General features: G+C 36.1%; 1 protein-coding gene across 12 annotated transcripts in view; it reads left to right on the top strand.

The window, feature by feature from the left end:
• The window catches only part of LOC137020867 (regulator of microtubule dynamics protein 2), a 74,253-nt gene that overhangs the window by 45,741 nt on the left and 4,683 nt on the right, over nucleotides 1-23,829 (top strand). For 2 of the 12 annotated variants that reach the window (XR_010895246.1, XR_010895243.1), the window contains exons 7-12: nucleotides 453-528; nucleotides 1,291-1,368; nucleotides 2,326-2,424; nucleotides 11,287-11,340; nucleotides 13,382-13,462; nucleotides 13,555-14,905. Coding sequence is in view for 3 of the 12 variants with exons in the window: in XM_067386987.1 (XP_067243088.1) it covers nucleotides 453-528; nucleotides 1,291-1,368; nucleotides 2,326-2,424; nucleotides 11,287-11,340; nucleotides 13,382-13,462; nucleotides 13,555-13,602 (436 nt within the window). In the remaining 9 variants the exon portion in view is untranslated. Of the gene's footprint in view, nucleotides 1-452; nucleotides 529-1,290; nucleotides 1,369-2,325; nucleotides 2,425-4,077; nucleotides 6,430-11,286; nucleotides 11,341-13,381; nucleotides 13,463-13,554; nucleotides 18,084-23,829 lie in introns of those variants that run through there. The other 10 variants (XR_010895249.1, XR_010895248.1, XR_010895247.1 and 7 more) reach the window with 10 other exon arrangements.

The following is a 23,829-nucleotide window of genomic DNA, read 5'->3' as shown; positions in this document are numbered from 1 at the left end:
AATAAAGGTGTAGAACCAGTTTATTTGTAGTGCACTGGCAAAGTAGTTTTATATAATTAGTTTAATAATAAGGTTAAAATATTTAAGAAAAAAACCCTAAGATATATACTAATGGACTTACCTAATTTTGAGCTGCAAATGATAACTTCACACTCATTTGAAAGTGACCTATAACATCCTATGTCATGAAATTCATCTAAATTTAATCTCATGAATGTGGCTATTGTGCTTTGCGGTCATTGTGATTAAAATGACCGCTCCAGCTGGCTGCTGTAAATGTGCCGTATGCTGCTGTAACATTGTCCTTTTATATTTACCCACTTTAAATGCATATTGCCCACCTTTCTCAGTTTCCCTAAAGCCACCAGGGTGGCGGTGGCTCCGGGGCTTGGGTCCGTCATCGCTGCTTCCAGCTATATTTAGTAATTGTTCTCTTTTCTTTCTCTGTGTAGGTATGCTATACTTTGTGGACTCCTGACAGAATATGAATCTATTCAGAATAAAATTAAAAATGGCTACCTTTTTAAGGTGAGTGTAAAGAGCCTTTTCACCCTGGTTTGTGAATATTTGTTCTTTTATGCAGTGTTCTAGATGTTCTTATGTTTTATTTGGATGTAATTGGATGGATAATTAAAAATATTTTTTGTTTATATTCTGTCGAGCTTGCTTAAAGCTTAAACGCAGACAGCAGAATGTAGAAGCATTTCATATGGACTGTTTACATCTGAGCTCATGTCAACATAGGAAGTAGTTACTTCCACTTTCAGTTACTTCCAGATGTTCCAATTACAAATTTTACACATTTATTCTTGTGCTTAATGTAGAGAAGAGTTTAAAAAGCAGTGAATGATGAACAGTGATTTCAGCATAAGGTCATTTTAGTTGATTTCAATGATTGTATGTGTTGATGGCAGCATAACATCAGATTCTGTGAGAGTTAGTGTTCATAATCTTATCTGAGACGAGAGGAAATGGACTGAGGGTACCACACACTCACACACACAGATTTCATAAGAGCAGATCAGTCTCTGATACACGTAGCATTTTATCTTGGCTGTCAGCTAGATTTCCAAACAACACACACCTGCAGAGCACTGGCAGGTGAGCTACCAGTGAGAGGGAGAGGAGCTGAATGACAGATGCGTGTGGTGGGTTTTTATATGTTCGTGCGAGAGAGTTCAGGAGAAATATTTGTGGTATCTGAGATGAAGAGATCAGCAAAGAAGACAAGTCATGCCACAATGAAAGAAACCTCTCTCTCTCTCTCTCTCTCTCTCTCTCTCTCTCAAGGATCATCTGCATAAAGCGATTGAGTTGAAACCTGAAGATCCTTTGTCGTATTACCTGCTGGGCCGCTGGTGTTATGCTGTGAGTGACAGAACATTTGGTATATTCATGACATTGTGGTATCCATCCATCCATTTCAAGACCTGGAAGGCCAAAACTTGTATAAAAAATAAATAAATAAAAACTTTAACTAATTTATGAATGTAGTGAATATATAACACTACAATTCAAAAGTTTGGGATTGGCAAGATTTGTTTAAATGTTGTTGAAAGAAGTCTCTTTTGCTCACCAAGTCTGCATTTATTTGATCATAAGTACAGTAAAAACAGTTTTTATAGTTTTTCTATTTTAATATATTTTAAAATGTAATTTTCAGCATCATTACTGAAGTCTTCAGTGTCACGTGATCCTTCAGAAATCATTTTAATATGCTGATTTGATTCTCAAGGAACATTTCTTATTATCATCAATGTTGAAAATAGTTGTGCTGCTTTGCATTTTTGTGGAAATTAAGTTACATTTTGTCAGGATTCTTTGAATAGAAAGAAAGAACAGTATTTATTTGAAAAAGACATCTTTTGTTACATTCTAAATGTCTTTGCTCATTTTTGATCAATTTAATGCAATACTTTTTTGAATAAAAGTATCATACTGACCTCAAACTTTTGAGTGGTAGTGTACAATTTTATAGTGAAATGAAAGTATGCAGAGAAAAAAAAGTCTTGGAAGTTGATTGATCAAAAATGTGTGAACCCTACTGTATTCTGACTAAATTTTAATTTTAATTCTATCTCTCTCTCTCTCTCTCTCTCTCTCTCTCTCTCTCTCTCTCTCTCTCTCTCTCTCTCTCTCTATATATATATATATATATATATATATATATATATATATATATATATATATATATATATATATATATATATATATATATATATATATATATATATATATTAGCTTTTCAAATAAATTGATTGTTCTTCAAAGAACATTTCTAATGTAATTCTATCTTATTCTCGTTTTAACATGCTGTGTGTGCAGGTGTCGCAATGTACGTGGATTGAGAGGAAAATCGCTGCTACTCTGTTTGGAGAGCCACCCAGTGCCACAGTCCAGGACGCCCTGCAGAACTTCCTCAAGGTGGGACGTACCTCTGATTACCTAGCCATACTGGTGATTGACTGTATAATGAGCTTCTCTATTTAGCGGCCAGACATTCAATTAAATGTTTGCAGTGGTATGTCATGAATGTTTAGATGGCTGATAGGACTGTCTTCAAAGAAATAAGAGAAAGATTTATGTTTTTTCTTAAATTATCATTTTCTGGATGCCAGAATTTTTTTAAAGCCATTGTAGCCATTTATTGGCCCTATTTTAACGATCTGAAACGCAAGTGTCAAAGCGCGAAGCGCAAGTAACTTTGTGGGCGGGTCTCGGCGCTGTTGCTATTTTCCCGGCGGGATAAATGGCTCTTGCGCCCGGCGCAAATCTAAAATGGGTTGGTTTGAAGTAGCTTCATTATTCATAGGTGTGGTTTGGGCGTAACGTGAAATAAACCAATCAGAGCGTCATCCAACATTTCCTTTAAAAGCAGGTGCGCAAGTTCCATTATGGATTGCTATTATTATGGCGTATTTACCAGGCGCACGCCAGGAGCGGTTCGCAGCCGAGGAGACTGATGTTCTTGTAAGAGCAGTGAAAGACAGAGAAGTTGTGTTGTATGGGGATGGGAGAAACCCACCCAAAATAGCGTCGGTTAAACAGGTTTTTTCACATCTTCGTGGCACACCACAATGATTTCCGTCATCTCATGTGTTAATATTTTTTTAGTGTAACATATGATTTGCAAAAATAACTGTTGCATCTGTGTAGATTACATGAGCAAAGTGTATGCGCATTGTGCACGCTATACATTATGGTCAAGCATGCGCCCTTAAAATAGCATAATGAACAACGCACAACGCGCCACTGACTTCAGACTAGGTTTTTTCTGGTCAGTGGCGCAATTGTTTAATGGAACAGCAAAATAGCACCAGGGATTGTTTGCGCCGGAACACGCCTCCTTTTTTGCGCTGAACCGCCCAGGGAGTGCAAGTTCATTCACTAGTTTAGCGACGTGCTTCTGTGGAGGGAAAAGCGCGCTTTGCGCGGGTGCAAAATAGGAATGACACATGCGTCGGTGTACAAAGTCAATTGCGCTGGGTGCAAGATAGGGCCCTATGTCTTATATTTTCACCAACTTATCATTAAGTTTTTGAGGTAGACAGATTTTCACCTTTTGCCTATGTAGCTCTAGCAAACCTCTACAATGAAATCAAACATTCCAATTTCCAGATTTTCCCACCATAGACTTTGCAGAGATTCACTCAGACTAAGTTTTTGCAGCCTTAGTGCTCAATTCTGATTTGTTGCTGATTTTTGTTGTTTTTTGTATTTTGGCTGTTCGCATTATTATTATTATTATTATTATTATTATTATTATTATTATTTTAAATGTGGCCATTGTCAAATTTGAGTGTGAACTGATCACGGTCTCAAACTGACCCGCACGCACAAAAGATCAATAACAAGATAAAAGTTAACACAGAGGTTACTGAAGTCAGCATTTACGAGATCATTTACAAGCTAATGTTCAGCGGAAGTCTGCAATTTATGCGCAGGCAATAAGGAAGACAAAGATGAGGAGAAAGAGAGTACAGATTTTCTAGTTTTCAAAGTTAAGTTTTGCTTGTATAGAGCTGTCACCATGATACTTAGACCTTACTGTCCCTCCACTGACTACTGTCTAAACAGAGGTCGGAGCCAGATCCAAATGAGCAGGGCAGCATCAAGTAGACGGGTCTAAAACTCCAATTGGGCTGTCCATTCCTCTAAAGGTCTCTGACTTAATTTACAGTGATAGAAAGAGATGACAAGAGCAATATGTAGCGTAACTCTAAGGAATAAACAGCAAACTTGTGCTTTTCATTGTAGCATTGTAGGGATGAACCGATACCACTTTTTCCAGAATGGGGCTGATACCGATGCTTCCATTTTTGGTTCTTGCCGATTCCGATAAGTGTATTTTCATTGAATTCATATTTTTAAAATGTATGAATCGTATTCATTGGTTTAATTTGTTTAGCAAATATATATTTCCTTCATTTATTTTCATACTTAATTATGCCTGTTAAATGTATTGTACAAGCTTCTGTCACTTTCACTGTTCATTCATCATATTTTATCTTTCATTTAATAGCACACCGCATATTTAGAGCTGCGTCAGCAGGGCTCAATGCTAAGGATGTCTACTGTCCTGGTTGGGTCAGTGGTTCAAATGTTTAGATACCAGTGAAATATCACAATTCTCTATAACAATTTTGATACTACAGCAAAAACTACTAGCCTAATTAATGTACATTTAAAACATTATTACAGACAAGTAAACAATAAGTAATAAAATAACAAATAGCACAAAAAAATCAATAGAACTAAGATACAAATGAAATAAACAGCGTTTTTTATGTTTTCAGGTAGGTCTAACAGTAGTTTTCAGGTACAGAATTTGAATAAAGTCTAATGTAAAATAACACCGCATAGTATTCACTGTATAAAAGTCATTGAGTCAAGAGCAGTGAGTGATTTCTTTCTTCATTCCCATAAAACGAGATTTAAAGTGCAAAGGCTTGTTAATCTCAATCTCAATTTATTTATAAAGCACAAATTAAAAACAACCACAGTTGACCAATGTGCTGTACAATGTTCTAAAAAGACATAAAATGGTTAGTTCCTGTCCTTGATTCTGATTGGTCAATAGCTGTGTTTTATTCATGATATTCGCATTTTATTTGCATCACCCAACGGTTCTGTGTATCACTACACAACACACTTAGTAGCCACTCTTAGCAATGTAAACTGTATGTTCTCAATTGATATTGTTCATTGAAGCTTACTGTATTATGTTGAAGAGTGTTGTGAGAAAGAGATCGATTGAGCGAGTTTATTACCTGCATTCAGATTTAGCATTTTCCTTCAGATCAGTCCTATGTTCATAATAAAAAATCTGTTTAAATGTCTGCTGCAATATCTTGTCCTTTTAACAGTTAAGTGGTTTTCCCGTGGCTGACAGCGCCAGTCAAAGCATTTGTCAGTTGCATCTTGTTCAGTCTTTTCATTGTAAAAGTCTTCGATACAGTCGTGCCTAACAACTCCCTTCAGCTGTGACTTATTCACGATACAGCATAGCCTCTCGTACCTTATTGCTTACTTATAGAAGCACCAAAACCAATGAAAAAAACAAACAAAAAAAAACAATAAAAAATGTAAATGTAAATACAAAAAAAACAAAAAAAACAACAGCAGACAACAAAGGACATCACAAGTCATAGGCTAAAGTGAAGCGATACATTTTTAACTTAGATATAAAATATGTAATGTTGGTGCCGTTCTAATATGGATCAGTAAACTGTTCCAAAATTTTGAACTTTGGAGCAGATAACAAATTCTGGTTGGCAGACCAGAGAGAGAGTTCTCACAGGATGGTGTTCACACAACAAGTCAGAAAGGTATGAGGGGGCAAGGTCATTTAAACATTTAAAAACAAGCAGAAGCACTTCAGAATCAGTTCTAAAGTGCACTGGGACCTAATGTAAAGATATTAAAACAGGAGTAATATGTTTGCGTTTACAAACACCAGTCAAAAGTCTTACAGCCCCGTTTTGGACCATTTGTAATTTAGATAATGAAGAATTGTTCATTGCCAGATACAGGGAGCTACAGTAGTCAATTCTAGAAGAAATAAAAGCATTAATTGCAGTTTCAAAGTGCTTAAAAGAAAGGAAAGTCTTCACTTTAGCTAGCACTCTTAGTTGGTAAAAACTTGATTTTACAACTATATTTATTTGCCTATCAAATAAGACGCCTACGTTTTTTAAACATGACTTAATTGAAAAGGATAATACACCCAAATTTAAAAAAGAAAGGGTTTCAGAAGAGCCAAACATGATCTTTGTTTTACTCTGATTTAGATTTAAAAAATGTAATGACATCCAGGCTTTGACATCGGAAAGACAGGCAAAGAGGGAGTCTAAGCCATTTTTGTGCTTAAGGGGAAAATAAAGTTGAGTATCGTCTGCATAGCAATGATAGTGCAAGCCATGCTTTTCAAAAATAGAGCCTAAAAGAAACATATATATATATATATATATATATATATATATATATATATATATATATATATATATATATATATATATATATATATATATATATATACATATATAATATTTATACAACAGTTCTGTCTGGTTCTCGAATCTGATTGGCTGATAGCCATGCGATATTTCAGTGATAACAGCACTCCTACTGCCTTTTCACCGTTTGTATCACTCCGCTTGAAGTGACCGTCATGGCGGCCGATCAAATCAACCGTAATTTTTACAAATACTACTCCTTGTACCACGAACTGTAGTTTTAATAGTTTTTTAGGCGAGAATGTAGTTGTTTAGACCTGAAATATGTGACTCATATTTAATAACAGCGCCTATTTTACAATTTGTTTTGACGTTTTCGGAGATGCGAGCTCGAGTGCATCAGCGGCCGTTCAGTGCTTCTGTAACCGCCGAGATCAGCTTCATCTCGGCCAGTGACTCGTGGATTTGCCGCTGGCTCTTATAGTGGTTAAACATGAGACATAATTCAATTTGAGTACATAGAATGGGCAGTCTTTGGTCTTACTGATCTATTATTTGTTCAAGAGCAAGTCGAATTGTGCTATATTAAATTTGATAATCATAAACGTTACGTTACATCCTTATATAGCACATTGGCTACAACTAGACGGGACATATCAGACTCTTCTCCGCTTCAAATACGTAAAACATTAAACTTTATAAACATTTGTTTTTTTGAGTAAACAAAACACTTTATTTATTTTTTTTTCAAACATCAGATCTTTATTGACCTTTGCATTGCACAGAGGAGACTGCGTGCGCACTTCATTCACGAGGTGAGGCGGATTAATGAGGCTTGATTGACAGTTTGAGGATCCAATGGAGTTGGGAGGTTTTGTCACAAGCTCTTTAAAATCCTTTTCATTCGTTAAATATTTGTAAAACCCACATACAAGCGTAAATGGTGAGCTATATATATTTTTTTTAATAACTAGTGCTTCATGTTTGACTGAACTGTACAATTGTGCTTATATGTTGTTCAGTAAATATTATTTTATATAAATATGTCCATTAAGTAATATGGATTGAGTGAACATTACATTAATACGCCATTAGATGGCGGCAACACTTTACAGGAGAATTAGTCAGTGAGTCACAAGAGACTTTTAAATTGAAAGGAACTTTTGCAAAAGGAAGTTGTTTTAGCGCTGTGGTGTTATGGATGGAAAATTCCCAAAGCTGAAAAAAGAATACAAAGATCGCTTACCTCAGCGGACATTCAAACGGACTTGTATAAAGTATGTAATATTATGGACATCGACTTGATGAATGAATGTAATGCCAGATATATACCAGACACAGGTAATAGGCTTCTCTCTCTCTCTCTCTCTCTCTCTCTCTCTAATACTGTAGAAAATTCAATGTGTTTCAATGAAGCGACTCAACGTTCCTTCGTTACTAGTTCTAAAGTGACATTTTAGAGTTAGCAACGGAGGCTTGGTTCAACTGACAACTTGAGTTTTGAAACGTTCCTTCGTTACTAGTTCTGAAGTGACTATTTAGAATTAGTAACGGAGGCTTGGTCCAACTGTCAAATTGAGATTTGAATCCGTGGCGGAAGGAAGTAGACGCTGCACAAAAGAGGGTTTTCAAGAAACTCAGTTGTTGTTCTTATTTATTTACACACTCGTGCCGTCGAACTGTTGTATAAACGCAATATCACACTCGTAGCCTTGCGATATGGCTGTATATCAGCACGCTGTGATTACCTACGGCACTCGGCCTGCGGCCTCGTGCCTATGGACGAATCACAGCTTGCTGATATACAGCCATATCGCACGGCTACGCGTGTGATATTGCTCATATATATATATATATATATATATATATATATATATATATATATATATATATATATATATATATATATATATATATATATATATATATATATAGGTAAAACAATAAAGGGGCTAAAATAGAGCCTTGGGGGACCCCACAAGTCAAGGTGACCACACCCAAATGGCATCCACCTATACTACATAGGCCTATCTAATTAAATAGGGCTCGCTAATACCGGAAGGTAATACACAGCCTAACTGTATAACGAAATAAAAATTCTGAACATTTTTATTGTACCATTTTTATGGACCATGCAGTGAATTTCCTGAAACTGGCCAATGCAGTCGCACGAGTCATGTCAGGGACACTCAAGGGTGCGTGGAAGATTCAAGGGTGTGCTGTGTAGGCCAACTGGCAGGCTGTTGGATTATCACAAAAAACAAGCTCTGTGATCAACAAAAGTTTATGATGCTTAAACGTTTTGTCTATCAAGATAATTCAGATGAACACAGTCTGTGAAACACAAACACAAATTTTGAAGCCTAAATGCAGTCGCCAGAAGTAAAACGCTAAAGGCATGCTGTAAACGAACTACACCATGGTTCCACGACTTCAACATCACCATCACTAAGCTTCCGACAACTCTTTCAGTTTTTATTTGTATCTAAAATATTTTCCTAGAAAGTTTGAGTTAGAATAGTTCATAAGTGCACAATTATAAGCATAACAAGGCTTTAAAAGTGGATTGAGCTTACCTGTTCACTGTGATGACATTTAATGTCCCCAACAACCTCTGCAGTCCCATTTTATCACTTGTTAGCAACCGCCTTTTTCAAAACACGTAACAGCTTAAAAAAATCACGAGTGGGGTAATACTAATGTATTTTATGTTGTAGAATAAAACATGAAAGTCTTGAACTTATTTCAGCCATTTAACCAAAATCCCATTCAAAAAAACCCTGGAAGTGCTAAAATTCTAACTCGTTTTCGCATTTTGGCTTACAAAGTGATGTCATACCTGCACCACTCTATTGTTATGTCTTTTTTATTACTGCGTCTTCATGATGAACCGCTTGGAGGTTTCCACCTGTTCGGCATAAGTCCCACCCACTTGGAGGTCTCCAGGCTGCAGTGATACATACTTGACCATCTCGGCTGTCTTCCATAATAACCGCTTAAGTGGTACAGTCCCACATGTGGGATCGTTATTTTTTTTCCCCCCAGGGAGTACGCTCCCACATACGGAATTTTAGAATGTACAGTGATGTCACATACTGCCAGATTCAAATCGGCTTTCGCGCCAACACAAGAGAGAGGTGAGCTGGATAAGCTTCTGTTGCCCATAGCGCTTTATAGATCAGCTAACATGATCATTATAAAGGTTTTGAAATGACAAAACACACTTTCACATATTTAGTACCATATATGAAAGTGGCCCAAATCAGAATCTAAAATAAATCTGATTCTGGTTTGTGCTGTTCACACTGAATATGACACATATTCTGTCACATAGGAGCAAAAAAAATCAGATTTGGGCTACTTTTGCCTGCAGTCTAAACATAGCCTTAGTATGTTCTGCAAAGGGGTCCCAGTTTAAATAAACCATGTTCATTTATGAAAGAGCGTGACCTTTGTTCCTACATTTTTACATAAGTTGCTCTCTCCTCTGATGTTCTCCTGTCCTTTGTATCTCACCCATCACTTCTTATTTAAGGGGTCTGTGCTTAGACTTGTTGCTCCCTGCCAAGACAACAACATTCTGGAGAGTTATACAACAGCATGACTGATTAAAGAAGAGAAATACAGTCTTTCTTCATCATTACTCATTAATAATCCAATAATTATAGGGTGGGAAAATTTAAGCACCAGTGTTTGTCCAAATAACATGATGTCTCTTCATCCACACACTGAATGATCCATCACTGATGCCAAAAGTATGTGGAAACCCCCTATTACTTGTACAGTGTGTGAATACAATCAAGCATCGATGCATTTCCTTAGACAAATATATTTAGTTGAAAGTAACATACCAGCGAGTGATCAGCAAGTATACGCATTACTATTCAAAAGTTTGGGTCAGTAAGATACTTTATTTTTATTTTATAATATTTTTATTAAATTAATACATTTATTCAGCAAGGATGCATTAAATTGATCAAAAGTGACAGTAAAGACTTTGATAATGTTACAAAAGACTTCCATTTTAAATAAATGCTGTTTTTTTTTTTTTTTTTTTTTTTTACTTTCTATTCATCAAAGAATCCTGAAAATAAAACTTATCAGTTTTCACCAAAATATTAAGCGTGTCTTTCTCAACAATTTGATGATGATGATGATGATGATAATAATAATAATAATAATAATAATAATAATAATATTTTTCTTAATGAAAATTCAGCTTCGCCATCACAGGAATAAATTACATTTTAAAACATTGAAACAGAAAATGATTATTTTAAATTGAAAAAATAATAATAATTATATTACTGTTTTTACTATTGTTTTTGTTTTTTTAATAATCATGAAAGAAAGAAAGAAAGAAAGAAAGAAAGAAAGAAAGAAAGAAAGAAAGAAAGAAAGAAAGAAAGAAAGAAAGAAAGAGTGTATGAAACCTGGAGTTTACTTTAGTAGAAAACATAAGCTCATATATTTGGCTAGTGCAGTGTTTATATTTTGCATGATTGTGTAAGTCTCATAAATGTCAACGCTATTATTTATTGCTTGGATTATAGTGGAAGTTTACAACGTGCAATGGTAATTGTTTAATATCTCATTTAACACGCAAAATGTTGGAGAATTCACCCTAGACGTATGCCTGGCAGCAGTGCAAGCCTTCTTTGAAGAGAGATGTGTTTTTCATGATCTCATTTAATTAACTAAAAAAAAAGAAAAAAAATCTGTTACATAAACAGCCTGGTTTAGATTTCAACACTCTGTAGTCAAATATATACAGTCTGACTGTGGAGGACAGATTGTGTTTGCTTACTTTGTCCTATGTTTGATTCTACAGGCAGAAGAGATCACTCCCAAGTACTCAAAATTCAACTATGTGTTTTTAGCCAAGGTAATGACTTTTAATAACTTTATTTATTTATTTATTTATTTATTTATTTATTTATTTATTTATTTATTTATTTATTTATTTATTTATTTTTTAAGGTCTTTTTATGATCAATATTAAGTTAATGACATTAGGCTCTATTCCAAACCTAGTGAGCTGTCTTGCTGTCTACCACCTACATAGAGATCTAGTGTACCTTCATCCTCACTGAATTAAGTATTAACCAGTATGGAATATCTGTCACAGTTGGTTGCAGCAAGAAGAGTTGAAGCTGGATTTGCAGCAGTCACGTTTATTAACAATTCAAACAAAATAAACTCACAGGAGCACTGAATAATAGGAAATGCAGGAGTAAGCAAACTAACTACAGTGATGTAAACTAAGGGGCTGTTTACACGACACCGTTTTTAACTAAACACGGAAAACTTTTTATATCTTTTTGCCATTCATTTACACGACAATGGTGTTTTGGTGGCCTAAAAATGCAAACTTTTGAAAGCGGGTTTCAAAGTGCAAGTTTTTGTTTTGTAAGTCAGCAAATGAAAACTTTTTAGAAACCAAGGAAACCAAAAAGGAAATGCAGGAAACTACAAAATAAAAGTCCAGGAAAATGAATCAGAAACAAACCAAACATTATAATATCCTATTTGGGCAAAAACTTTTGTCAAACAAATATAACGGCTATGTATTTAAAAAGAGGAAGAGAAAGACTAAAATCTCCTAAACTATCTGTAATGGTTACATTTTAAAAGAATATCTCAAATCCACGATTAAATCTGACAGAAGTGGGATCAAAAATTTTGCTTCATCAGTCCCAGTTACTCTAAAATAATATATTTTTCAGGCATGTTCAGCTAACGTGTGTTAATTATTATTTTTTATTTTCACTTCAGTATTTGGTAATGAATATCGTTCAAAGGTTTTCGATATTTTTATTTAGAAAAGACTCATTAAGGGCACATTTGAACTTTCTATTCAAATGTGACCACACAAAAAATATTAAGCAGCACAGCTTTCCAACATTGATAATAATAATTAAAAAAAAACTCTTTAAATGGATATTATACAGTTATTTAAATAGTTATAATTTACATTCCTATTGTTTTTACTGTTTATGGGTCAAAGACATTTAAATGTCCACATCAACAGAAATTTACAAAAGTGATTTTAAACAGAAAACACATTAAATGCAAGTAAAACATACTTTTAAGGTTTCAAATAAGTTTGTGTAGAATAAAATGTCAAAATTTGGGTGAAATAATGTTCCATTGTCATTCAATGTAACACATATTTATGTAGAAATTAAAACAACATACTTATCTGACCTGTACATATTAATATATATAAAAGAATAAGTGAGCATACTGTACTAAATTAACTAAATTTTATTGCATTTTAAATGAGTAAAATTCTTGCTGACAAATGGGCAAAACCTAGGATAGTGGCAAAGTTTAAAAATTTAAAATTACAAGTAATTAGCTATTGGGGTAAAAGTAGTCTTTAGTATAGATTTTTGATTGTAAATATCACTTACAAGATTGTTACACTGAATGACATTTTAGTGGGTGTTTTTTGTAAATCATGGCGAAAATGTAATATATTTAATTTTTGCTCAGAAAAACAAACAATCAAATTAAACAGGACCCATTCTGATGTATTGAAAAACAACAATTCAAAGCTGTATTACACTTATTGTTATGATGCTTGAAAACCCTTTTTTGTCTTTGACCCATATATGATAAATAAATGCTGCAATAGTAAAAGCATGAGACTTCTGTCAGAAACATTTTAAAAATCTTACCAACTCCAAACATTTGAACAATATAGTTGATAATTGACATTTCTCCAATTTCTTCCACCATCTTCGATGGATTTTCTTTTTCTTTTTTCTTTTTTTTTCTTTTAGAACAGCTTTTACATAGGCATCACACATATACTGTCTACACATAGGCAGCTCACTAGGTTTTAAAACTGAGCCAGTAAAGCCTTAAAAAAATTGTAATGGTTACTGTAACTTGCACCTATATCACTTTTCTCTTGTCAGTGTTACAAAGACTTGGGTCAGAGGAGTCAAGCCCGACAGATGTGTGACGCTGCCTCTGCAATGAGCATTGTGACTAAAGAGGTGTTTTTCTTATTTGAATGAATCAGGTGTATAATTTCTTGTCATTGGACTTCTTTGTCAGTAACTGAATTAATTTTGCTCTTTCTGTAAAGGACGAGGAGGCACAGAAGGAATTGGACTCTCTCGTGGCATCACTTTAATAGGTCTCAAACAAAAGGGAACAAAGGCTCTATCTTTATGTTCCATCTCTTTGGACTCGACAGTGACTGGACTGTAGCTGTTTACCCACAAACCAACATATGAACTACTAATGTTGGCCAGGCCACGTGATTTATTGTGCCTCCATTAAAGTGCACAAAATACTGTGTTTTACAGGATAATTTCTTTTAATTTTTTTTTTTTTTTTTTATCTTTTTTCCCCCCAGGAATATTTTAGACATTAACAGTAATAATAGCAATACACAACATAGATGTCACCTATTGACAATGCCATGACTATCATTGGCTGCTGTTAGTTATTTCACATTAATGATATCTTGAAATACGTCATCTTTTATATTTTGTAAAAAAAAAAAAAAAAAAAAAAAAAATAGAAAGAAAGGCTAAGATAAAAATGTTTATAATTACAGTATTTTGTGGATTATTTGGGTGAAGTGACAGCTACAGCTTGCAACATATTCTGACCAAAAAACACAGGAAAGATCTGTCTGACCAGAATTACAAATGTCCAGTTACTTTTGCTTTGATGTGCCTTTTAGAGGCATGTTTTTGTAATCAGAATTTCTGTCCATCCAAAATGATTACATTGTAGCTACAGATTATTTCATAAAACAGCATGGCTATAAAGTTATATTTGTGGAAATCCAGTTTTCCTCCTAATAAGTGTCTGAAACAAAACCTTTGAATATCTTTCGAAGAATTTTGGCACATTCAAAATTTGTCCAAAAAGCTGCTGATATTAGACTATGAGCATGTAAAACTGAAATTCCATCATACTATATATATTAAACTTTTATAGCATGTTTCTCTCTCTAGAAATGCAATCCTTTTTTTTTTTTTGTTACGGATACCCGAACGGTTTGATCTGGATTTAATCACTTATCTGAGTTCTCTTTGTGGAATCTGGTATTATTCTTTATTTTTCAGTATGATATAGTAAGCAGATAACTTGGATGGCTTGTGTACATTTGAATTTATATACATTTTTTTTTTTTTTTTTTGACCAAAGATGAATCTGAGAAATTATGGGGACCATGTAAGTGGAAGATAATTTTTCCTCTTATGTAATTGCTAATATTGTTTTAATACCATTTAATTTAATTTTGTAGTGTTGATATGATCCAGCATTAAGAATGTAATAATTGTTTGTATGTTTACATGATTGCACTTGCTCTGTATGGTACATTTTACATTGTTTGGTTATCTGTACAGAACATTGATACTGTAACCGGGCATAGGAAGATCATCACTTCATCGCTGCTTCTCAGTACAATATACAATAAGGTGAATTCAGACTGTTGTATGTTGATCATGTTTTTGTATGTTATTAGTGTGGCATGATTGATAACTGTTTTATCTGATTTACTGTTTTAAGTGAATTGGTCATTTCTGCAGCGACACTAAACACAATTGCAGTCTACTTGAGGCTAACTATGTTGGAGACAACACTGAATTACCCAGTGATGTGAGTTTGGGGTGGGGCTGCTGGTTTTCCTGAGCAATAAGAGATAAAATGTGTTTGAAACTTGTTTGAACACAGGCATTAGGGGTTCAAGCACTAATTTCCATTGTGATGAAGTGTTGTTTTAGTATCATCAAGATGCTATTATAATTTTTATTAATATTTAGAATCAGTTTTTGTTTTTATATTTTTCGTTTTCATCTAAATTTTAGTTAATGTGCCCCTATTATGTTTTTTTCGAATATTACCTTTCATGTAGTGTGCAATATAGTCTGGAAAGCTTTAAGGATCAAAGTGCATGACAAAGTTATTGTCTCCTAAAAGAAAGAATTGATTCTGAACTTGTTGAAATGAGTTGTCAGCAATTCCAGTCTCACTTTCTGTTACTACATAACAACAAATTTGCATGATGACAGCCTATGGGCTTCATTGGCTGCCCGCGAACAACGTCTACCTTGACCCGCTAGCTGAGGCCTGTAAGAGTTTGGTTTGTGTTGTTTATGTCGAGAAGACTCTGTTTTCAGCGCAGCAAATCCACTTTGCATGCATTTCAAAAAGATGGAAAAACTAACGGCATTGTTACTGTTCGTATCACTGTGAAATCAAGCACTGAGGAAGCCTCCAGAGCTGAAATTCAGATATGGTAATGGGCGTTTCGTTTCTGACACACACTGTAAACGGTAGACAAATCACAACAGACTAGGCCATTTGACCCATCAGAGCAGGGTAGGCTCTCAGAAAGGAGGGGTTTAGAGAGACTGAATCTTCGAACGAATTGTTTTCAGACTCTGAGAAATGAGGTGATATTATGAGAACATTAGTGCTTTTGACCTTGGATGCATTGTAGGGGACCTCCAAAATTAGAAACCTTTAAAACAGCATAATAGGGGCACTTTAAAGTTTTAGTTATTTTGTTGTTTTTGCCATTTTTATGTTTTTTGTTTTTTTTTTGTGTGTGTCTGTATAGTTTTAGATTTAGTTATTTTAGTGCATCAAGTTAAGCTAAATTAAAATGAGAAATATTGCCTTGGTAACTACAAACCCGATTCCAAAAATGCTGTGGCGAAAAATAGTGGAGCAATATAAGAAAGGAGATTCTCAGAGAAAAATTGCAAAGAGTTTGAAGTTATCATCATCTACAGTGCATAATATCATCCAAAGATTCAGAGAATCTGGAACAATCTCTGTGCATAAGGGTCAAGGCCGGAAAAAACCATACTGGATGCCTGTGATCTTAGACCTTAGACGGCACTGCATCACATACAGGAATGCTACTGTAATGGAAATCACAACATGGGCTCAGGAATACTTCCAGAAAACATTGTCGGTGAACACAATCCACCGTGCTGTTGCCGGCTAAAACTCTATAGGTCAAAAAAGAAGCCATATCTAAACATGATCCAGAAGCGCAGGCGTTTTCTCTGGGCCAAGGCTCATTTAAAATGGACTGTGGCAAAGTGGGAAACTGTTCTGTGGTCAGACAAATCAAAATTTTGGTCAGACAAATCAAAAGTTCTTTTTGGAAAACTGGGACGCCATGTCATCCGGACTAAAGAGGACAAGGACAACCCAAGTTGTTATCAGCGTTCAGTTCAGAAGCCTGCATCTCTGATGGTATGGGGTTTCATGAGTACGTGTGGCATGGGCAGCTTACACATCTGGAAAGGCACCATCAATGCTGAAAGGTATATCCAAGTTCTAGAACAACATATGCTCCCATCCAGACGTTGTCTGTTTCGGGGATCCTTGCATTTTCCAACATGACAATGCCAGACCACATACTGCATCATTTACAACATCAGGGCTGCGTAGAAGAAGGATCCAGGTACTGAAATGGCCAGCCTGCAGTCCAGATCTTTCACCCATAGAAAACATTCAGTGCATCATAAAGAGGAAGATGCGACAAAGAAGACCTAAGACAGTTGAGCAACTAGAAGCCTGTATTAGACAAGAATGGGACAACATTCCTATTCCTAAACTTGAGCAACTTGTCTCCTCAGTCCCCAGACGTTTGCAGACTGTTATAAAAAGAAGAGGGGATGCCACACAGTGGTAAACATGGCCTTGTCCCAACTTTTTTGAGATGTGTTGATGCCATGAAATTTAAAATCAACTTATTTTTCCCTTAAAATGATACATTTTCTCAGTTTAAACATTTGATATGTCATCTACGTTGTATACTGAATACAATATTGAAATTTGAAACTTCCACATCATTGCATTCTGTTTTTATTCACAATTTGTATAGTGTCACAACTTTTTTGGAATCGGGTTTGTAAATTTAATTTTGTTTATTAATAAAATGTTATTAATGTTATTATTTTAGTTTCCATTTTAGTTTTAGTTAGCTATAATAACATTGGTGCTGATATTAATATTATACAGAATAAGCTGTAAAGCACAGAGACACCAAACTTGGTGGGATGCACAAATTTCACCATTATTTAGGAAAGTGCAGTGACATTTACATTTTTGCTTGGGAACCACATGGGCTAGAATCAAATTGTGTTGAATAGGAGTATTGATGTATTGATCATGTGCTCTTCCACTTTCGTCTATAAAAAAATTCAGAAATGTCTTCTGATGACAACTGTTGCTCACATTGTGCTCAATGTGCTTGGACCTTAATAATTCTCATTATTTTTATTTGTACAATTCTGTTTAGTGGCACAGAAATTCTACACTTCACTTTTAAGTAATGTAAGTCTATGTAAGGTTGTTTTCTGTCAGTATTATGCCTGTACACTCTTGTCCAGAAAGCAGCCATCCATAGCCAATGCCAGGAAGACATGAAGAAAAAGGGCTGATTTTCAGGTGTTGAGGGTGATATTACAGGGCACTCATACTGACTCACCCATCAGTTGTAAACAGAAAAAAACCTTTTCATGTCTGGACACCTGAACCAAGCACTGAGTTAATGAATGTCTTCAGCAGCAAACAGCTTCTGATCAGAGACTCTTCTGTACTGACATGTTTTATGTGAACTGACATCATGGTAATGAAAGCTAACTGAGTCAGTCTCCATTTATTAATAATGCTTTTGATTATTAGCTGTTTTATTTTTAATTTTTGCATAGGCCTATTGTATTTTTCTACACTACCATTCAAAAGTTTGGGGTTGATAATGTTTTCGAAAGAAGTATTGTATGCTCACCAAGGCTTGCGTCTAAATACAGTAAAAACAGTAATATTGTGAAATATCATTACAATTGAAAATAACTTTTTCTATTTGAATATATCTTTAAATGTAATGTATAAATGTGATGGCCATTACTGCAGTCTTCAGTCACATGATCCTTCAGAAATCATTCTAATATGCTGATTTGTTGCTCAAGAAACTTTTCTAATTATATTGAAAGTTAAAAGCAGTTGTGCTGCTTAATATTTTTGTAGAATTTTTTTTCAGGATTCTTTGATGAATAGAGAGTTTAAAAGAACAGCATTTATTTGAAATAGAATGACTTTACTCTGTCACTTTTGATCAATTTCATGCATTTTTAAAAAATTTTACTGATCCCAAACTTTTGAATGGTAGTGTATATTTAGCAGAGACATTGATGAATTGATGAACAGATTGCACTCAGGGCAACAAACTCTCCCTATGCATTAAATAAGACAATTGTGGACTACATAAACCAAACCAGCCAATGAAATCCTTGTTCAATGAAATGGTCATTCATCCAAGTGAAGAGGCCTTGTTTGTCACCACAACACAGATGAAGAGGGCAAAGCCTTCATATAGGATCCTTTAAAGAGTTAATTCACCCAAAAATGAAAATTCTGTCATTTATTACTCACCTTCATGCTGTTCCACACGCGTAAGTCCTTCGTTAATCTTCAGATAACAAATTAAGATATTTTTGTTAAAATCCAATGACTCAGTGAGGCCTCCATAGCCAGCAATGACATTTCCTCTCTCAAGATCCATTAATGTACTAAAAACATATTTAAATCAGTTCATGTGAGTACAGTGGTTCAATATTAATATTATAAAGCGACGAAAATGTTTTTGGTGCGCCAAAAAAAACCCAAAATAATGACTTAGTGATGGCCAATTTCAAAACACTGCTTCAGGAAGCTTCGGAGCATAATGAATCAGCATATTGAATCATGATTCGGATCGCGTGTCAAACCGCCATACTACTGAAATCAAGAACAGCTGATTTGACACGCTGATTCATTATGCTCTGAAGCAGTGTTTTGAAATCGGCCATCACTATATAAGTCGTTATTTTGGGGGGTTTTTTGGTCGACCAAAAATATTCTCATCGCTTTATAATATTAATATTGAACCACTGTACTCACATAAACTGATTTAGATATGTTTTTAGTACCTTTATGGATCTTGAGCAAGGAAATGTCATTGCTCCTTATGCAGGCCTCATGGAGCCATCCGATTTCATCAAAAATATCTCAATTTGTGTTCCGAAGATTAACGAAGGTCTTACATGTCTGAAACGGCATGAGGGTAAGTAATGAATGACAGAAGTTTGATTTTTAGGTGAACTAACCCTTTAACTTCATTGTGATTTCTCTGTACATTTTACACCTCTGTGTGTGGAAGTATCATATAACAGAACAACTGTTCATCTTCAGGAACTGAAAACCATCTCGTAGTCTCTCATTACCTGATGTTTGTAAGTCTGTTCTCTCACATACAGCACAGAAATAATACCTGAAGGCCATGACCTGGATTCCTGGAGGTCTCATCTAAATCTTAAAGGGATACTCCACCGTTTTTTTCATATTAAACTATGTTATTCCCTTAACTAAGATGAGTTGATACATACCTCTCTCGTATCAGTGCGTGCACTAAATCACTCTGTCTTGCGGCGAAACTTTGTTAGCACTTAGCTTAGCCCAGTTCATTCAATAGGGGCCAAGCAGAGAAGCTACCAAACACCTCCACGTTTTCCCTATTTAAATACAGTTACTCGAGTAGTGTAACTCGACCTAGGACGGTGACACAAAACAAAACGTTGCGCTTTTCTAAGCGTGTAAAATCGATAACTATATTGTATGGCGGAATACCATAGCAAGTGCTCGGGAGCACTTTGACTTGGCGCAGTAATATCTTCACTCGTGAAAAGTCCTCTCACCGGCCCCCGCTCTCTCTCCTCCTTCTGTCAAACGTGACTTTTACAGGAGAGGGAGAGGGAGCGGGGGCCGGTGGTGGAGGTGTTTGGTAGCTTCTCTGCTTGGCCCCTTTTGAATGAACTGGGCTAAGCTAAGTGCTAACAAAGTTTAGCACTTAGCGATTTAGTGCACGCACTGAGACGAGAGAGGTATGTATCAACTCATCTTAGTTAAGGGAATAACATAGTTTAATATGAAAAAATGGTGGAGTATCCCTTAAAGACTTTTTTTTTTTACTTTTCCAAACAGCACAGCAGTAATGACTTTATGAAATTATTTACTTGCAAGATTGATAATATTAGAGAAAAAATTATAACCATGCAATCAGGCAGTGCACTGTAGTGTCCCTGAGGAAAAATTCCATTCAAATGAATCAATTCATTTCTATAGGAGAGGACGAATTGTCTAAACTCGTTAAATCATCAAAATCAACAACGTATGTTAGACTCGTAAGTTAGAGATATCCTCACAACTATGCTCCTTTTTAGAAAGAAATGGTATCTGCGAGGTTTCTGTGAGGATAAGTAAATCATACTTATCTGACCGTTATCAGTTTGTAGCAGTAAAAGAAGATATGTCTTACAGATCACAAGTTCAGTATAGAGTTCCACAAGGCTCAGTACTAGGACCGTTGCTTTTCACCCTGTGTATGCTACCCTTGGGAGATATCATTCGGAAGCATGCTTTTAGTTTTTTTGCGCACTGATGAAACTTAGCAATTCACAAAATTAATTAAATGCATAGCTGATAAAAAAAAAAAAAAAAATTGGATAACTAGTATGTTTCTACTACAAACCAGATTCCAGAAAAGTTGGGACACTACAAATTGTGCATAAAAAGGAATGCAATAATTTACAAATCTCATAAACTTATATTTTATTCACAATAGAATATAGATAACATATAAAATGTTGTAGTGAGACATTTTGAAATGTCATGCCAAATATTGGTTCATTTTGGATTTCATGAGAGCTACACATTCCAAAAAAGTTGGGACAGGTAGCAATAAGAGGCTGGAAAATTTAAATATAAGGAACAGCTGGAGGATCAATTTGCAACTTATAAGGTCAATTGGCAACATGATTGGGTATAAAAAGAGCCTCTCAGAGTGGCAGTGTCTCTCAGAAGTCAAGATGGGCAGAGGATCACCAATGCCCCCAATGCTGCAGCGAAAAATAGTGGAGCAATATCAGAAAGGAGTTTCTCAGAGAAAAATTACAAAGAGTTTGAAGTTATCATCATCTACAGTGCATAATATCATCCAAAGATTCAGAAAATCTGGAACAATCTCTGTGCGTAAGGGTCAAGGCCGGAAAACCATACTGGATGCCCGTGATCTTCAGGCCCTTAGATGGCACTGCATCACATACAGGAATGCTACTGTAATGGAAATCACAACATGGGCTCAGGAATACTTCCAGAAAACATTGTCGGTGAACACAATCCACCGTGCCATTCGCCGTTGCTCTATAGGTCAAAAAAGAAGCCATATCTAAACATGATCCAGAAGCACAGGTGTTTTCTCTGGGCCAAGGCTTGTTTAAAATGGACTGTGGCAAAGTGGAAAACTGTTCTGTGGTCAGACAAATCAAAATTTTGGTCAGACAAATCAAAAGTTCTTTTTGGAAAACTGGGATGCCATGTCATCTAGACTAAAGAGGACAAGGACAACCCAAGTTGTTATCAGCGCTCAGTTCAGAGCCTGCATCTCTGATGGTTTGGGGTTGCATGAGTGCGTGTGGCATGGGCAGCTTACACATCTGGAAAGGCACCATCAATGCTGAAAGGTATATCCATGTTCTAGAACAACATATGCTCCCATCCAGACGTCGTCTCTTTCAGGGAAGACCTTGCATTTTCCAACATGACAATGCCAGACCACATACTGCATCAATTGCAACATCACGGCTGCGTAGAAGAAGGATCCAGGTACTGAAATGGCCAGCCTGCAGTCCAGATTTTTCACCCATAGAAAACATTTAGCGCATCATAAAGAGGAAGATGCGACAAAGAAGACCTAAGACAATTGAGCAACTAGAAGCCTGTATTAGACAAGAATGGGACAACATTCCTATTCCTAAACTTGAGCAACTTGTCTCCTCAGTCCCCAGACGCTTGCAGACTGTTATAAAAAGAAGAGGGGATGCCCCACAGTGGTAAATATGGCCTTGTCCCAACTTTTTTGAGATGTGTTGATGCCATGAAATTTAAAATCAACTTATTTTCCCCTTAAAATGATACATTTTCTCAGTTTAAACATGTCATTTTTTGATGTCATCTACATTGTATTCTGAATAAAATTTTGAAATTTGAAACTTCCACATCATTGCATTCTGTTTTTATTCACAATTTGTACAGTGTCACAACTTTTTTGGAATCAGGTTTGTACTTAATTCTGCAAAAGAACTCCTCACATAATAACCTAGAATACTGTCTAATACTTAATGGCTGCTCTGTCAAGTCTCTGTCGTCAGTTAGGAACCTGGCTGTGCTCTTTGATACCAATTTTTCATTTGAAAGCCACATTTCTAGAATCTGTAAAACCGCATTCTTCCATCTTAAAAATATATCTAAACTATGACATTGCTACGTACAGAAGGGGACGGAGACACAGGTATAGTTAATATACAGTTTATTGAACAACCAGAGATTGATGGCTGAGTGCAGGTGAGTGGAAGCAGGTTAAGTTTGTGACTGAAGATCATACTGGATCTTATACTTGTCTTTATCTTTCCCAGGGATCGTGGAAGCAGGCAGGCGTGGAGCAGATGAGACACGATGACACTCACAGGAGACGAGGAGACACTAGGAGTCACATGGAACGCTGGATATGGGTAAGTAGAAGTTAGCAGAGTCCTTGAGGTAAGCATAACAGGTAGGTATGCGTTAATGAGACCGGACAGTGACTGAATGCTCTGGAGTGTCTTTTATGCTGCTGTGGTGATGAGTGCTGATGCATGTCAGGTGTGGCTAGTTAATACTCTGGAGAGGGAAGGCATTGTGATAAGGTTTATGTGCCAGTTGATGGTGAAGGGGCCAATGAATCTGGGACTCAGCTTCCTACAGGGCAGGGACATCCTGATGTCCCGGGTCGACAGCCAAGCCTTCTCGCCTGGCTGGAAGTTGGGTGCTTGGAAGCGCTGAAGGTCAGCTGTCATTCTGCGCCTGCGTAGAGCTCGCTGGAGTTGCAGATGAGCTGAGTCCCAGACCATCTCACTCTCCCGGAACCAGTAATCCACTGCAGGGATGTCCGATGGTTCCCCATCCCAGGGGAACAGTGGGGGTTGGTAGCCGAGTACGCATTGGAAGGGAGTGAGACCGGTGGTGGACTGACAGAGAGAGTTCTGGGCGTACTCGGCCCAACCCAGAAACTGGTTCCAGGAGTCCTGGTGGCCGTGACAGAAGGTACATAAGAAACAGCTGATCTCCTGAATATTCCTCTCCTTCTGCCCATTCGTCTGTGGATGGTATCCAGAAGAGAGACTGATGGTCACACCTAGGAGCTTGAAGAAGGATCGCCATACTCTGGAGGTGAATTGTGATCCACAGTCAGACATGATATCCTCAGGCAGTCCATAGTATCGGAATACATAGTTAAACATGAGTTCTG

This window comes from Chanodichthys erythropterus, chromosome 5, assembly GCF_024489055.1.
Source record: "Chanodichthys erythropterus isolate Z2021 chromosome 5, ASM2448905v1, whole genome shotgun sequence".
NCBI classification, from domain to species: Eukaryota; Metazoa; Chordata; class Actinopteri; order Cypriniformes; family Xenocyprididae; genus Chanodichthys; species Chanodichthys erythropterus.
The sequence above is the reverse complement of the archived record's forward strand: the minus strand, read 5'-3'. Positions and strand labels throughout refer to the sequence as shown.